This window comes from Lampetra planeri, unplaced genomic scaffold, assembly GCF_965212315.1.
Source record: "Lampetra planeri unplaced genomic scaffold, kcLamPlan1.2.h2 scaffold_2100, whole genome shotgun sequence".
In the NCBI taxonomy this organism is placed as follows: Eukaryota; Metazoa; Chordata; class Hyperoartia; order Petromyzontiformes; family Petromyzontidae; genus Lampetra; species Lampetra planeri.
This window is the reverse complement of record NW_027614862.1, coordinates 1-20239: the sequence shown is the minus strand read 5'-3', so window position 1 is coordinate 20239 and position 20239 is coordinate 1. Positions and strand designations below refer to the sequence as shown.

Sequence of the window (20239 nt, the reverse complement as noted above, 5' to 3'; positions counted from 1 at the left end):
GTGGATGGGTGAGTGAGTGGAGGGGTGAGTGAGTGAGTGGGTGGATGGGTGAGTGAGTGGGTGAGTGAGTGAGTGGATGGATGGGTGAGTGAGTGAGTGAGTGGATGGGTGAGTTAGCGGATGGGTGAGTGAGTGGATGGGCCAGTGAGTGGATGGGTGAGTGAGTGGATGGGTGAGTGAGTGAGTGGATGGGTGAGTGAGTGGTGGGTAGTGGATGGATGGGTGAGTGAGTGGATGGGTGAGTGAGTGGATGGGTGAGTGAGTGGATGGGTGAGTGAGTGGGTGGATGGGTGAGTGAGTGGATGGGTGAGTGAGTGGGTGGATGGGTGAGTGAGTGGATCGGTGAGTGAGTGAATGAGTGTGTGAGTGAGTAGCTGGTGAGTGAGTAGCTGAGTGAGTGAGTAGCTGAGTGAGTGAGTAGATGAGTGAGTGAGTAGATGAGTGAGTGAGTAGATGAGTGAGTGAGTAGCTGAGTGAGTGAGTAGCTGAGTGAGTGAGTAGATGAGTGAGTGAGTAGATGAGTGAGTGAGTAGATGAGTGAGTGAGTAGATGAGTGAGTGAGTGATGAGTGAGTGAGTAGATGAGTGAGTGAGTAGCTGAGTGAGTGAGTAGATGAGTGAGTGAGTAGATGAGTGAGTGAGTAGATGAGTGAGTAGATGAGTGAGTGAGTAGGTGAGTGAGTGAGTGAGTGAGGAGATGAGTGAGTGAGTAGCTGAGTGAGGGGTAGATGAGTGAGTGAGTAGGTGAGTGAGTGAGTAGATGAGTGAGTGGGTAGATGAGTGAGTGGGTAGATGATTGAGTGAGTAGCTGAGTGAGTGAGGAGATGAGTGAGTGAGTAGCTGAGTGAGTGGGTAGATGATTGAGTGAGTAGCTGAGTGAGTGAGGAGATGAGTGAGTGAGTAGCTGAGTGAGTGGGTAGATGAGTGAGTGAGTAGATGAGTGAGTGGGTAGCTGAGTGAGTGAGTAGCTGAGTGAGTGAGTAGATGAGTGAGTGAGTAGATGAGTGAGTGGGTAGCTGAGTGAGTGAGTAGCTGAGTGAGTGAGTAGATGAGTGAGTGAGTAGATGAGTGAGTAGATGAGTGAGTGAGTAGATGAGTGAGTGGGTAGCTGAGTGAGTAGATGAGTGAGTGAGTAGATGAGTGAGTGAGTAGATGAGTGAGTGAGTAGGTGAGTGAGTGAGGAGATGAGTGAGTGAGTAGCTGAGTGAGTGGGTAGATGAGTGAGTGAGTAGATGAGTGAGTGGGTAGCTGAGTGAGTGAGTAGCTGAGTGAGTGAGTAGATGAGTGAGTGAGTAGATGAGTGAGTAGATGAGTGAGTGAGTAGCTGAGTGAGTGAGTAGATGAGTGAGTGAGTAGATGAGTGAGTGAGTAGCTGAGTGAGTGAGTAGCTGAGTGAGTGAGTAGATGAGTGAGTAGATGAGTGAGTGAGTAGATGAGTGAGTGAGTAGCTGAGTGAGTGAGTAGATGAGTGAGTGAGTAGATGAGTGAGTAGATGAGTGAGTGAGTAGATGAGTGAGTGAGTAGATGAGTGAGTGAGTAGATGAGTGAGTGAGTAGATGAGTGAGTGAGTAGATGAGTGAGTGAGTAGCTGAGTGAGTGAGTAGATGAGTGAGTGAGTAGCTGAGTGAGTGAGTAGATGAGTGAGTAGATGAGTGAGTGAGTAGCTGAGTGAGTAAGTAGATGAGTGAGTGAGTAGATGAGTGAGTGAGTGGATGAGTGAGTGAGTAGATGAGTGAGTAGATGAGTGAGTGAGTAGCTGAGTGAGTAGATGAGTGAGTGAGTAGATGAGTGAGTGAGTAGCTGAGTGAGTAGATGAGTGAGTGAGTAGATGAGTGAGTGAGTGGATGAGTGAGTGAGTAGCTGAGTGAGTGAGTAGATGAGTGAGTAGATGAGTGAGTGAGTAGCTGAGTGAGTAGATGAGTGAGTAGATGAGTGAGTGAGTAGATGAGTGAGTGAGTGGATGAGTGAGTGAGTAGCTGAGTGAGTGAGTAGATGAGTGAGTAGATGAGTGAGTGAGTAGCTGAGTGAGTGAGTAGATGAGTGAGTGAGTAGATGAGTGAGTGAGTAGCTGAGTGAGTGAGTAGATGAGTGAGTAACTAGATGAGAGACTAGATGAGTGAGTGAGTAGATGAGTGAGTAGATGAGTGAGTGAGTAGCTGAGTGAGTGAGTAGATGAGTGAGTGAGTAGATGAGTGAGTGAGTAGCTGAGTGAGTGAGTAGATGAGTGAGTAACTAGATGAGTGACTAGATGAGTGAGTGAGTAGATGAGTGAGTAGATGAGTGAGTGAGTAGATGAGTGAGTGAGTAGATGAGTGAGTGAGTAGATGAGTGGTGAGTAGATGAGTGAGTAGATGAGTGAGTGAGTAGCTGAGTGAGTGAGTAGCTGAGTGAGTGAGTAGCTGAGTGAGTGAGTAGCTGAGTGTGTAGATGAGTGAGTGAGTAGGTGAGTGAGTGAGTAGGTGAGTGAGTGAGTAGATGAGTGAGTGAGTAGATGAGTGAGTGAGTGAGTAGCTGAGTGAGTGAGTAGATGAGTGAGTGAGTAGATGAGTGAGTGACTAGATGAGTGACTAGATGAGTGAGTGAGTAGATGAGTGAGTGAGTAGCTGAGTGAGTGAGTAGCTGAGTGAGTGAGTGAGTAGCTGAGTGTGTAGATGAGTGAGTGAGTAGCTGAGTGAGTGAGTAGATGAGTGAGTGAGTAGCTGAGTGAGTGAGTAGATGAGTGAGTGAGTAGCTGAGTGAGTGAGTAGATGAGTGAGTGAGTAGCTGAGTGAGTGAGTAGATGAGTGAGTGAGTAGATGAGTGAGTGAGTAGCTGAGTGAGTGAGTAGATGAGTGAGTGAGTAGATGAGTGAGTGAGTAGATGAGTGAGTGAGTAGATGAGTGAGTGAGTAGATGAGTGAGTGAGTAGATGAGTGAGTGAGTAGATGAGTGAGTGGGTAGCTGAGTGAGTGAGTAGATGAGTGAGTGAGTAGCTGAGTGAGTGAGTAGGTGAGTGAGTGAGTAGATGAGTGAGTGAGTAGATGAGTGAGTGAGTAGATGAGTGAGTGAGTGAGTAGCTGAGTGAGTGAGTAGCTGAGTGAGTGAGTAGATGAGTGAGTGAGTAGATGAGTGAGTGAGTAGATGAGTGAGTGAGTGAGTAGCTGAGTGAGTGAGTAGCTGAGTGAGTGAGTAGATGAGTGAGTGAGTAGATGAGTGAGTGACTAGATGAGTGACTAGATGAGTGAGTGAGTAGATGAGTGAGTGAGTAGCTGAGTGAGTGAGTAGCTGAGTGAGTGAGTGAGTAGCTGAGTGAGTAGATGAGTGAGTGAGTAGCTGAGTGAGTGAGTAGATGAGTGAGTGAGTAGATGAGTGAGTAGATGAGTGAGTGAGTAGATGAGTGAGTGAGTAGATGAGTGAGTGAGTAGATGAGTGAGTGAGTAGCTGAGTGAGTGAGTAGATGAGTGAGTAGATGAGTTAGTGGCTGAGTGACTAAATCAGTGAGTGTGCGTTTGCCGGCCTCTGTAGGCACCTCTAACCACCGCTTGCCCCTCCACCACCCCCCACCTTCCCCACCCCCCCACCACCCCCCCACCCACCCCCCACCACCCCCCACTACCCCCACCCACCCCCCCACCCACCCCCCACCACCCCCCACTACCCCCACCCACCCCCCCCACCACCCCCACCACCACTTCCCCACCCCCCCACCACCACCACCACCCCACCACCCCCCACCACTCTTCACCACCCACCACCCCCCACCACCCCCCACCACCCCCCACCCCCCTCACCCCCACCCCCACCACCCCCCACCCCCCCCACCGCTCTGCGTGGGCTACACAGGAGGGGACCGTCAGCTTCGTTCCACGGTTGACGTCCCGCGAGGAGATGGAGTTCGTGGCTCCGCTGGCGTTCTCGGAGTTGAGGAACAGCCACGGAGCGGATCAGTACTCGGTGGTGGAGCTGGTGGTACCCAGACTGCTCGCTCAGCGTCTGCACGGTGACACACACACACACAGTGACACACACACACACACAGTGACACACACACACAGTGACACACACACACAGTGACACACACACAGTGACACACACACACACAGTGACACACACACAGTGACACACACACAGTACTCGGTGGTGGAGCTGGTGGTACCCAGACTGCTCGCTCAGCGGTCTGCACGGTGACACACACACACACACAGTGACACACACACACACACAGTGACACACACACAGTGACACACACACACACACACAGTGACACACACACACAGTACTCGGTGGTGGAGCTGGTGGTACCCAGACTGCTCGCTCAGCGTCTGCACGGTGACACACACACACAGACACACACACAGTGACACACACAGTGACACACACACACAGTGACACACACACAGTGACACACACAGTGACACACACACAGAGACACACACACACACAGTGACACACACACACAGTGACACTCACACAGAGACACACACAGTGACACACACACAGTGACACACACACACACAGAGACACACACACACACAGAGACACACAGTGACACACACACACAGTGACACACACACAGAGACACACACACACAGTGACACACACACAGTGACACACACACAGTGACACACAGTGACACACACACAGTGACACACACACACAGAGACACACACACACACAGAGACACACAGTGACACACACACACACAGTGACACACACACACACAGAGACACAGTGACACACACACACAGTGACACACACACAGTGACACACAGTGACACACACACACAGTACTCGGTGGTGGAGCTGGTGGTACCCAGACTGCTCGCTCAGCGTCTGCACGGTGACACACCACACAGACATGCAGTGACACACACAGTGACACACACACAGTGACACACACACACACACAGTGACACACACACACACACAGAGACACACAGTGACCACACACACACACAGTGACACACACACACAGTGACACATACACACAGTGACACACAACAACAACAACAACAACCGCCATTCGCCACTAAGTGGCGGTGACGTCACCACGACGCTTGTGCCAGGCCATGTGCACCTTGAGGCCACGTGAAGTGTCGAACGCCCGCTGGCAGGAGGTCACGGGGCAGACCCAGGTGCCACGGGTCGACTGACCGAGATGACCGAGATGACTGGCTGATGCACCACCTGTGCCCCCTACTGTGCCAACTTGCTGTGCTTTAGCCACCCGGCGCTCCGCTCGTTGTTGTGAGCGTCGCTCCTCCGCCCTCCGTTGTTGTTGGAGGGCGACTGCCTCCAACTGCCCAGTAGCGTCCTTCACGAGCCTCCTCCACTGAGGCCGATCTTGACACCGCTGGTACCAGTCATCGGCAAGTCCACTCAGCTCCACGTCCTCCTGTACCACATCACTCCATCTCTTCTCTAGCCCGTGCCGCGCCCGTTTAGCCCCCTCGATCCGGCCGAACAAAAGCTGTTTAGGCATGCGGTGGCTGGGCATGCGGGCTACATGACCCAGCCAACGCAGCCTTGCCTGCCGGAGGAGCTCACTGATGGGACTTTGCCCAGATCTTTCAAGGACTTGTGAGCTCCTCACACAATCCAGCCTGGTTAAACCCAGGATGGATCGTAGGCAGGCCAGCCTAAATGTTTCCAACCGGCGAAGATGCTCCACTAGGGGGGTCCACGTTTCGCAAGCATAGAGAAGGGAGGGAATGACCGTGGCCGAGAAGACCTGAAGCTTCGTGCGGAGCGACAGACCAGGTAGCTTCCACACAGCGTTACGCAACCGATGAAAAGATATTGCCGCTCGACTGATTCGGAGTGAGACCTCTGCTGATAAACTGGAGCCGGTCATGAGCACACTGCCCAGGTATGGGAAACTCTCTACTCTCTCCACAACTGCCCCATCACCGATTGGGAGTTGTGGGGGCGGAGTGCCCGATGGTACAAAATACCCAGGCAGGTGCTTAGTTTTGGTGGGGCTGATGGTAAGGCCCCACCTCTTAGTGGCACGCTCCAGTCTCAGCAGCAGCGTCTCCAACTCCTCTTCTGAATGAGCAGCTATTACCAAATCATCGGCATACATAACGTGGTTGACCAATAGGGAGCCATCCCTTGATCGCACCCGGGCGTCGATCAGCCTCCCATTGTATCTGTACCAAATGGTAATTCCCCCGGTACAGCTATTGAAGGCTTCACGAACTACGCAGTCGAAATAGATGTTAAATAATGTGGGAGCCAGAGGACATCCCTGTCGCACCCCAAGGTGTACAGGGAAAGGCTCCGACTCCCGGCCACGTAGTTTTACCCGGGCCCGCTCACCATCATGAAGGTCCTTAATGATCGTGAGCAGAGGGTCAGGGACTCCGAAAGCACGAAGAACAACCCAGAGCCCAGTCCTACTGATGGTATCATAGGCCTTGACCAGGTCAATAAAGCAGAGATGTAGGTCTTTTTGGAATTCCCTACACCTCTGCTGTAGCAGACGGACAGAAAATATGGCATCTGTGCAGGACCGCCCTTTCCTGAAACCACATTGGGGCTCCGCAAGCCTCTCCTCAGCATGCCTAGCAAGGCGATGTTGAATAATCCTTGCCAGGACCTTACCCGGCACACTGAGGAGTGAGATGCCCCTGTAGTTGTTACAGTCGGTACGGTCCCCCTTCTTAAAGAGGGGGACCACCAGGGCATCCTTCCAGTCCTGCGGAACCCGTCCAGTGGTCCAGACTGTTGTTATGATGTCATATAGGGCAGTGTGTGACACACACACACACAGTGACACACACACAGTGACACACACACACACACAGTGACACACACACACAGTGACACACACACACACAGTGACACACACACAGTGACACACACAGTGACACACACACACACAGTGACACACACACAGTGACACACACACACAGTGACACACACACACACACAGTGACACACACACAGTGACACACACACACACAGTGACACACACACAGTGACACACACACAGTGACACACACACACACACAGTGACACACACAGTGACACACACACACAGTGACACACACACACACACAGTGACACACACACACACAGTGACACACACACAGTGACACACACACAGTGACACACACACACACACACAGTGACACACACACACAGTGACACACACACAGTGACGCACACACACACAGTGACACACACACACACAGTGACACACACACACACAGAGACACTCACAGTGACACACAGTGACACACACAATGACACACACAGTGACACACACACACAGACACACACACACAGTGACACACACACACAGTGACACACACAGTGACACACAGTGACACACACAATGACACACACAGTCACACACACAGTGACACACACAGTGACAGTGACACACACACACACAGTGACACACACACAGTGACACACACACACAGAGACACTCACAGTGACACACAGTGACACATACAATGACAGACACAGTGACACACACAGTGACACACACAGTGACACACACACACACAGTGACACACACACACAGTGACACACACAGTGACACACACAGTGACACACACAGTGACACACACACACACAGTGACACACACACACAGTGACACACACAGTGACACACACAGTGACACACAGTGACACACACAATGACACACACAGTCACACACACAGTGACACACACAGTGACAGTGACACACACACACACAGTGACACACACACAGTGACACACACACACAGAGACACTCACAGTGACACACAGTGACACATACAATGACAGACACAGTGACACACACAGTGACACACACAGTGACACACACACACACAGTGACACACACACACAGTGACACACACAGTGACACACACAGTGACACACACAATGACACACACAATGACACACACAGTGACACACACAGTGACACACACAGTGACACAGTGACACACACACACACAGTGACACACACACACAGAGACACACACACACAGTGACACACACAGTGACACAGTGACACACACACAGTGACACACACACATACAGTGACACACACACAGTGACACACACACACACACAGTGACACACACACACACACAGTGACACACACACACAGAGACACACACACACAGAGACACACACAGTGACACACAGTGACACACACACAGTGACACACACACAGTGACACACACACACACAGTGACACAAACACACAGAGACATTCACAGTGACACACAGTGACACACACAATGACACACACAGTGACACACACAGTGACACACAGTGACACAGTGACACACACACACACAGTGACACACACATACAGTGACACACACACAGTGACACACACACACAGTGACACACACAGTGACACACACACAGTGACACACAGACACAGTGACACACACACAGTGACACACACACACACAGAGACACACACACAGTGACACACACACACAGTGACACACACGCACAGTGACACACACACAGTGACACACACACACAGTGACACACAGAGTGACACACACACACAGTGACACACACACAGTGACACACACAGTGACACACACACAGAGACACACACACAGTGACACACACACACAGTGACACTCACACAGAGACACACACAGTGACACACACACACAGTGACACACACACACACAGTGACACACACACACACACAGAGACACACACACACACAGAGACACACAGTGACACACACACACAGTGACACACACACACACAGAGACACAGTGACACACACACACAGTGACACACACACAGTGACACACACACACACAGTGACACACAGTGACACACACACAGTGACACACACACACACAGAGACACACACACACAGAGACACACAGTGACACACACACACAGTGACACACACACACACAGAGACACAGTGACACACACACACAGTGACACACACAGTGACACACACACACAGTGACACACAGTGACACACACACACAGTACTCGGTGGTGGAGCTGGTGGTACCCAGACTGCTCGCTCAGCGTCTGCACGGTGACACACACACACACAGTGACACACACAGTGACACACACACAGTGACACACACACACAGTGACACACACACACACAGTGACACACACACACACACAGAGACACACAGTGACACACACACACACAGTGACACACACACACAGTGACACATACACACAGTGACACACAGTGACACACACACAGTGACACACACACACACAGTGACACACACACAGTGACACACACACAGTGACACACACACACAGTGACACACACACAGTACTCGGTGGTGGAGCTGGTGGTACCCAGACTGCTCGCTCAACGTCTACACGGTGACACACACACAGACATGCAGTGACACACACAGTGACACACACACACAGTGACACACACACACACAGTGACACACACACACACAGTGACACACACAGTGACACACACACAGTGACACACACACACACAGTGACACACACACAGTGACACACACAGTGACACACACAGTGACACACACACACACAGTGACACACACAGTGACACACACACACACAGTGACACACACAGTGACACACACACAGACATGCAGTGACACACACAGTGACACACACACAGACATGCAGTGACACACACAGTGACAAACACACACAGTGACACACACACACAGTGACACACACACACACAGTGACACACACAGTGACACACACACACACAGTGACACACACACACAGTGACACACACACACACAGTGACACACACACAGTGACACACACACACACAGTGACACACACACACAGTGACACACACACACACAGTGACACACACACAGTGACACACACAGTGACACACACACACACAGTGACACACACACAGTGACACACACACAGTGACACACACACAGTGACACACACACACACAGTGACACACACAGTGACACACACACACACACAGTGACACACACACACACAGTGACACACACACAGTGACACACACACAGTGACACACACACACACACAGTGACACACTCACACACAGTGACACACACACAGTGACGCACACACACACAGTGACACACACACACACAGAGACACTCACAGTGACACACAGTGACACACACAATGACACACACAGTGACACACACACACAGACACACACACACAGTGACACACACACACAGTGACACACACAGTGACACACAGTGACACACACAATGACACACACAGTCACACACACACACAGTGACACACACAGTGACAGTGACACACACACACACAGTGACACACACACAGTGACACACACACACAGAGACACTCACAGTGACACACAGTGACACACACAATGACAGACACAGTGACACACACAGTGACACACACAGTGACACACACACACACAGTGACACACACACACAGTGACACACACAGTGACACACACAGTGACACACAGTGACACACACAATGACACACACAATGACACACACAGTGACACACACAGTGACACACTGACACACACACACACAGTGACACACACACACACAGTGACACACACACACAGAGACACTCACAGTGACACACACAGTGACACACACAGTGACACAGTGACACACACACAGTGACACACACACATACAGTGACACACACACAGTGACACACACACACACACAGTGACACACACACACACAGTGACACACACACACAGAGACACACACACACAGAGACACACACAGTGACACACAGTGACACACACACAGTGACACACACACAGTGACACACACACACAGTGACACAAACACACAGAGACACTCACAGTGACACACAGTGACACACACAATGACACACACAGTGACACACACAGTGACACACAGTGACACAGTGACACACACACACACAGTGACACACACATACAGTGACACACACACAGTGACACACACACAGTGACACACACACACAGTGACACACACAGTGACACACACACACACAGTGACACACACACACAGACACAGTGACACACACACAGTGACACACACACACACAGAGACACACACACAGTGACACACACACACAGTGACACACAGAGTGACACACACAGTGACACACACAGTGACACACACAGACACAGTGACACACACACAGTGACACACACACAGTGACACACACAGTGTACACACACAGTGACACACACACACACAGTGACACACATAGTGACACACACACAGTGACACACACAGTGACACACACAGAGACACACAGTGACACACACACACACAGTGACACACAGACACACAGTGACACACACACACAGTGGCACACACACACAGTGACATACACAGAGACACACAGTGACACACACACAGTGACACACACACACAGTGACACACACACACACAGTGACACACACACAGGGACACACACACAGGGACACACACACAGGGACACACACACAGACAGACACACAGTGACACACACACACAGTGACACACACACACAGTGACACACACACACAGTGACACACAGTGACACACACACACAGTGACACACACACACAGTGACACACACACAGTGACACACAGTGACACACACACACAGTGACACACACACACAGTGACACACAGTGACACTTACACACAGTGACACACACAGTGACACACACAGAGACACTCACACAGACACACACAGTGACACTCACACACAGACACACACAGTGACACTCACAGTGACACACACACAGTGACACTCACAGAGACACTCACACAGTGACACACACACAGTGACACACAGTGACACACACAGTGACACTCACACAGAGACACACACGGTGACACACACACAGACACACACACACACAGTGACACACACAGTGACACTCACACACAGACACATACGGTGACACACACACAGACACACACACACACACAGAGACACACAGACACTCACACAGACACGCAGTCACATGCTGTGACACACACCGTGACACACACACACACAGACACACACAGTGACACACACAGTGACACTCACACACAGACACACACGGTGACACACACACAGACACACACACACACACAGAGACACACAGACACTCGCACAGACACACACACACACACAGACACACAGACACTCACACAGACACACACACACACACAGACACACACACACACACACAGACACACACACACAGAGACACACAGACACTCACACAGACACGCAGTCACATGCTGTGACACACAAAGACACACACACACAGTGACACACACAGTGACACTCACACAGAGACACTCACACAGAGACACACACACACACAGTGACACACAGTGACACACACAGTGACACTCACACAGAGACACTCACACAGAGACACACACACACACAGTGACACACACAGTGACACACACAGTGACACTCACACAGAGACACACACGGTGACACACACACAGACACACACACACACAGTGACACACACAGACACACACACACACACAGACACACACAGACACTCACACAGACACACACACACACACAGTGACACACAGTGACACACACAGTGACACTCACACAGAGACACTCACACAGAGACACACACACACACAGTGACACACACAGTGACACACACAGTGACACTCACACAGAGACACACACACACACAGTGACACACAGTGACACACACAGTGACACTCACACAGAGACACACACACACACAGTGACACACAGTGACACACAGTGACACACACAGTGACACTCACACAGAGACACACACACAGACAGACACACACACACACAGAGACACACAGACACTCACACAGAGACACACACACAGACAGACACACACACACAGACACACACACACAGAGACACACAGACACTCACACAGACACGCAGTCAAATGCTGTGACACACAGTGACACTCTCCCCCCTCTCTCTCTCCGCAGTGTTCAAGGCCGCGCTGCGCTCCTGTGGAGGCCTGTCCATCCTGGACCACTTTGATGACGTCTACAGCTTCCTGCAGTCAGTCTCCCCTTGCACACTCAGCTGTTAGACTAAATTAAAAACCCGTAAAAACAAAGTGTTTCACTCTAAATCCTTTATATGCGTGGCGGCTAGAGTCCTCTCGTCCTCTGGCTTGAGATGGCTGCCACCTATGGGTCAGATGATTGCATGGCACCATTAAGAAATTGGTAATTAAATAAAAATAAAAAAAATCCTAAAAAGTGTAACATTTTGCACATTTTTTTTTCACGAACATCAATCGTCACGCGCAACGAGTCTCTGTGCAAAGTGTCAGCTCGATTGTGTCACGGGAAGTGGGTTAAAAAACGAGCGAAAGATTTGCACGGTCCTAAGCGCGCAAGCAAGCAAGCGAGTGGAACTTCATATAAAGGATTTAAATACAGGCACTCCTCTACTCAGATGGAGATGCGTTACCCGATACCCGTACCCTACCCGATACCCGTACCCTACCCGATACCCGTACCCTACCCGACACCCGTACCCTACCCGACACCCGTACCCTACCCGATACCCGTACCCTACCCGATACCCGTACCCTACCCGACACCCGTACCCTACCCGACACCCGTACCCTACCCGACACCCGTACCCTACCCGATACCCGTACCCTACCCGATACCCGTACCCTACCCGATACCCGTACCCTACCCGACACCCGTACCCTACCCGACACCCGTACCCTACCCGACACCCGTACCCTACCCGATACCCGTACCCTACCCGACACCCGTACCCTACCCGATACCCGTACCCTACCCGATACCCGTACCCTACCCGATACCCTACCCTACCCGATACCCGTACCCTACCCGATGCCCTACCCTACCCGATACCCGTACCCTACCCGATACCCGTACCCTACCCGATACCCGTACCCTACCCGATGCCCGTACCCTACCCGACGCCCGTACCCTACCCGATACCCGTACCCTACCCGATACCCGTACCCTACCCGATACCCGTACCCTACCCGACACCCGTACCCTACCCGATACCCGTACCCTACCAGATACCCGTACCCTAACCGATACCCGTACCCTACCAGATACCCGTACCCTAACCGATACCCGTACCCTACCCGATACCCGTACCCTACCCGATACCCTACCCGATACCCGTACCCTAACCGATACCCGTACCCTACCCGACACCCTACCCGATACCCGATACCCGTACCCTACCCGACGCCCGTACCCTACCCGATACCCGTACCCTACCCGATACCCGTACCCTACCCGATACCCGTACCCTACCCGATACCCGTACCCTACCCGATACCCGTACCCTACCCGATACCCGTACCCTACACGATACCCGTACCCTACCCGATACCCGTACCCTACCCGATACCCGTACCCTACCCGATACCCGTACCCTACCCGATACCCGTACCCTACCCGATACCCGTACCCTACCCGATACCCGTACCCTACCCGATACCCGTACCCTACACGATACCCGTACCCTACCCGATACCCGTACCCTACCCGATACCCGTACCCTACCCGATACCCGTACCCTACCTGATACCCGTACCCGGCCGGGTACCCGTTTGCGACCCTGGTGCGGCCGGGTACGGGTACGGGTAGAGTAGGGTAGGGTACGGCCGGGTACGGGTACGGGTAGAGTAGGGTAGGGTACGGCCGGGTACGGGTACGGGTAGAGTAGGGTAGGCTACGGCCGGGTACGGGTACGGGTAGAGTAGGGTAGGGTACGGCCGGGTACGGGTACGGGTAGAGTAGGGTAGGGTACGGCCGGGTACGGGTACGGGTAGAGTAGGGTAGGGTACGGCCGGGTACGGGTACGGGTAGAGTAGGGTAGGGTACGGCCGGGTACGGGTACGGGTAGAGTAGGGTAGGGTACGGCCGGGTACGGGTACGGGTAGAGTAGGGTAGGGTACGGCCGGGTACGGGTACGGGTAGAGTAGGGTAGGGTACGGCCGGGTACGGGTACGGGTACGGGTAAGGAATCAAAACCCGTTTGCGACCTCTGCCCAGAAGCCTTAAAGAAAGGTGATAATTTAGCAAAACAAAACAATTTACAGTAGCGTGCTGTATAAACTATACACCGCTCCCCACACACACACAGTGCGCTAACCACTGCATCACCGCTCCCCACACACACACAGTGCGCTAACCACTGCACCACCGCTCCCCACACACACACAGTGCGCTAACCACTGCATCACCGCTCCCCACACACACACAGTGCGCTAACCACTGCACCACCGCTCCCCACACACACACAGTGCGCTAACCACTGCACCACCGCTCCCCACACACACACAGTGCGCTAACCACTGCACCACCGCTCCCCACACACACACAGTGCGCTAACCACTGCATCACCGCTCCCCACACACACACAGTGCGCTAACCACTGCACCACCGCTCCCCACACACACACACAGTGTGCTAACCACTGCACCACCGCTCCCCACACACACACAGTGCGCTAACCACTGCACCACCGCTCCCCACACACACACAGTGCGCTAACCACTGCACCACCGCTCCCCACACACACACAGTGCGCTAACCACTGCACCACCGCTCCCCACACACACACACAGTGTGCTAACCACTGCACCACCGCTCCCCACACACACACAGTGCGCTAACCACTGCATCACCGCTCCCCACACACACACACACACAGTGCGCTAACCACTGCACCACCGCTCCCCACACACACACACAGTGCGCTAACCACTGCACCACCACTCCCCACACACACACACACACAGTGCGCTAACCACTGCACCACCGCTCCCCACACACACACAGTGCGCTAACCACTGCACCACCGCTCCCCACACACACACAGTGCGCTAACCACTGCACCACCGCTCCCCACACACACACACAGTGTGCTAACCACTGCACCACCGCTCCCCACACACACACACACACAGTGCGCTAACCACTGCACCACCACTCCCCACACACACACACACACAGTGCGCTAACCACTGCACCACCACTCCCCACACACACACACAGTGCGCTAACCACTGCACCACCGCTCCCCACACACACACACAGTGCGCTAACCACTGCACCACCGCTCCCCACACACACACACAGTGCGCTAACCACTGCACCACCGCTCCCCACACACACACAGTGCGCTAACCACTGCACCACCGCTCCCCACACACACACAGTGCGCTAACCACTGCACCACCGCTCCCCACACACACACACACAGTGTGCTAACCACTGCACCACCGCTCCCCACACACACACACAGTGTGCTAACCACTGCACCACCGCTCCCCACACACACACACACAGTGCGCTAACCACTGCATCACCGCTCCCCACACACACACACACACAGTGCGCTAACCACTGCACCACCGCTCCCCACACACACACACACACAGTGCGCTAACCACTGCACCACCACTCCCCACACACACACACACACAGTGCGCTAACCACTGCACCACCACTCCCCACACACACACACACAGTGCGCTAACCACTGCACCACCACTCCCCACACACAGTGCGCTAACCACTGCACCACCACTCCCCACACACAGTGCGCTAACCACTGCACCACCGCTCCCCACACACACACAGTGCGCTAACCACTGTACCACCACTCCCCACAAAGACACAGTGCGCTAACCACTGCACCACCGCTCCCCACACACACACACACAGTGCGCTAACCACTGCACCACCGCTCCCCACACACACACACACACAGTGCGCTAACCACTGCACCACCGCTCCCCCACACACACACAGTGCGCTAACCACTGCACCACCGCTCCCCACACACACACACACAGTGCGCTAACCACTGCACCACCGCTCCCCACACACACACAGTGCGCTAACCACTGCACCACCGCTCCCCCACACACACACAGTGCGCTAACCACTGCACCACCGCTCCCCACACACACACAGTGCGCTAACCACTGCACCACCGCTCCCCACACACACACAGTGCGCTAACCACTCCACCACCACTCCCCACACACACACAGTGCGCTAACCACTGCACCACCGCTCCCCACACACACACAGTGCGCTAACCACTGCACCACCGCTCCCCACACACACACAGTGCGCTAACCACTGCACCACCGCTCCCCACACACACACACAGTGCGCTAACCACTGCACCACCGCTCCCCACACACACACAGTGCGCTAACCACTGCACCACCGCTCCCCACACACACACAGTGCGCTAACCACTGCACCACCGCTCCCCACACACACACAGTGCGCTAACCACTGCACCACCGCTCCCCACACACACACAGTGCGCTAACCACTGCACCACCGCTCCCCACACACACACAGTGCGCTAACCACTGCACCACCGCTCCCCACACACACACACAGTGCGCTAACCACTGCACCACCGCTCCCCACACACACACAGTGCGCTAACCACTGTACCACCACTCCCCACAAAGACACAGTGCGCTAACCACTGCACCACCGCTCCCCACACACACACACACACAGTGCGCTAACCACTGCACCACCGCTCCCCACACACACACAGTGCGCTAACCACTGCACCACCGCTCCCCACACACACACAGTGCGCTAACCACTGCACCACCGCTCCCCACACACACACAGTGCGCTAACCACTGCACCACCCGCTCCCCACACACACACACACAGTGCGCTAACCACTGCACCACCACTCCCCACACACACACAGTGCGCTAACCACTGCACCACCGCTCCCCACACACACACAGTGCGCTAACCACTGCACCACCACTCCCCACACACACACAGTGTGCTAACCACTGCACCACCACTCCCCACACACACACAGTGCGCTAACCACTGCACCACCGCTCCCCACACACACACAGTGCGCTAACCACTCCACCACCACTCCCCACACACACACAGTGCGCTAACCACTGCACCACCACTCCCCACACACACACAGTGCGCTAACCACTGCACCACCCGCTCCCCACACACACACAGTGCGCTAACCACTGCACCACCGCTCCCCACACACACACAGTGCGCTAACCACTGCACCACCACTCCCCACACACACACAGTGTGCTAACCACTGCACCACCACTCCCCACACACACACAGTGCGCTAACCACTGCACCACCGCTCCCCACACACACACAGTGCGCTAACCACTCCACCACCACTCCCCACACACACACAGTGCGCTAACCACTGCACCACCACTCCCCACACACACACAGTGCGCTAACCACTGCACCACCGCTCCCCACACACACACAGTGCGCTAACCACTGCACCACCGCTCCCCACACACACACAGTGCGCTAACCACTGCACCACCGCTCCCCACACACACACAGTGCGCTAACCACTCCACCACCACTCCCCACACACACACAGTGCGCTAACCACTGCACCACCACTCCCCACACACACACAGTGCGCTAACCACTGCACCACCGCTCCCCACACACACACAGTGCGCTAACCACTGCACCACCGCTCCCCACACACACACAGTGCGCTAACCACTCCACCACCACTCCCCACACACACACAGTGCGCTAACCACTGCACCACCACTCCCCACACACACACAGTGCGCTAACCACTGCACCACCGCTCCCCACACACACACAGTGCGCTAACCACTGCACCACCGCTCCCCACACACACACAGTGCGCTAACCACTGCACCACCGCTCCCCATCAGCGCTTGACTTTAATTGGGTTTCCTTTTTGTACCAACAGCCACTTCAAGAACCTGGATCAGGATTTGAAGGATGGATATTACGAGGCAATGCTCAAAGGTGGGTACCCACTCACTCGCCCACCTCACTCACCCACTCACTCACCCACCCACCCCACCCACTCACTCACTCACCCCACTCACCCACCCACTCACCCACTCACTCACTCACCCACTCACTCACCCACTCACCCACCCACTCACCCACCCACCCACCCACTCACTCACTCACCCACTCACCCACCCACACCACCCACTCACTCACTCACCCACTCACTCACCCACTCCACTCACCCACCCACTCACCCACCCACTCACCCACCCACCCACCCACTCACTCACTCACTCACCCACCCACTCACTCACCCACCCACTCACCCACCCACTCACAACCCACTCACTCACTCGCCCATCCACTCACCCACTCACACCACCCCACTCACAACCCACTCACTCACCACTCGCCCATCCACTCACCCACTCACCCACTCACTCACCCACTCACCCACCCACCCACTCACAACCCACTCACCCACCCACTCACCACTCACCCACTCACCACTCCACCCATCCACCTCACCCACCCACTCACCCCACCCCACTCACCCACTCACTCGCCCATCCACTCACCCCACTCCACTCACCCACCCACTCACCCACTCACAACCCACTCACCCACCCACTCACCCACCCACTCACTCGCCCATCCACTCACCCACTCACCCCACTCACCTCACCCACTCACCCACCTCACTCACCCACTCACACCACCCACTCACCCACTCACCCACCTCACCCACCCACTCACCACCCACTCACCCCACTCACCCCCACTCACTCACCCACTCACCTCACACACCCACCCACTCACAACCCACTCACCCACCCACTCACCCCCACTCACTCCACTCACCACCCACTCACCACTCGCCCATCCACTCACCCACTCACCCACTCACCACCCACTCACCCACTCACCCACCCACTCACCCACTCACTCACCCACTCACACCACTCACCCACCCACTCACCCACTCACTCGCCCATCCACTCACCCCACTCACCCACCCACTCACCCACCCACTCACCCACTCACCACCACCCACTCACTCGCCCATCCACTCACCCACTCACCCACTCACACCCACTCACCCACCCACTCACCCACCCACTCACCCACTCACTCGCCCATCCACTCACCCACTCACTCACCCACCACTCACCCACTCACTCGCCCACTCACCCACCCACTCACCCACCCACTCACCCACTCACTCGCCCATCCACTCACCCACCCACTCACCCACCCACTCGCCCACTCACTCGCCCATCCACTCACCCACCCACTCACCACTCACTCACCACTCCCATCCACTCACCCACTCACCCACCACTCACCCACTCTCCACTCCACTCCCTCACTCTCACCACTCCACTCCACCTCACTCCCACTCCACCCCTCACTCTCCCACTCCACCCCTCACTCTCCCCACTCCACCCCTCACTCCTCCCACTCCCACCCCCTCAC

General features: G+C 54.5%; 1 protein-coding gene across 1 annotated transcript; it reads left to right on the top strand.

The window, feature by feature from the left end:
- Positions 1-3824: 3824 nt before the first annotated feature.
- Positions 3825-18772, top strand: NCAPD2 (non-SMC condensin I complex subunit D2; the record flags this gene model as incomplete). The annotated part of the gene is made up of 3 exons (XM_078623240.1): positions 3825-3977; positions 12902-12977; positions 18714-18772. Coding segments are annotated over exons 1-3 (247 nt in total), but the record flags the coding sequence as incomplete, so codon positions are not given.
- Positions 18773-20239: the final 1467 nt, after the last annotated feature.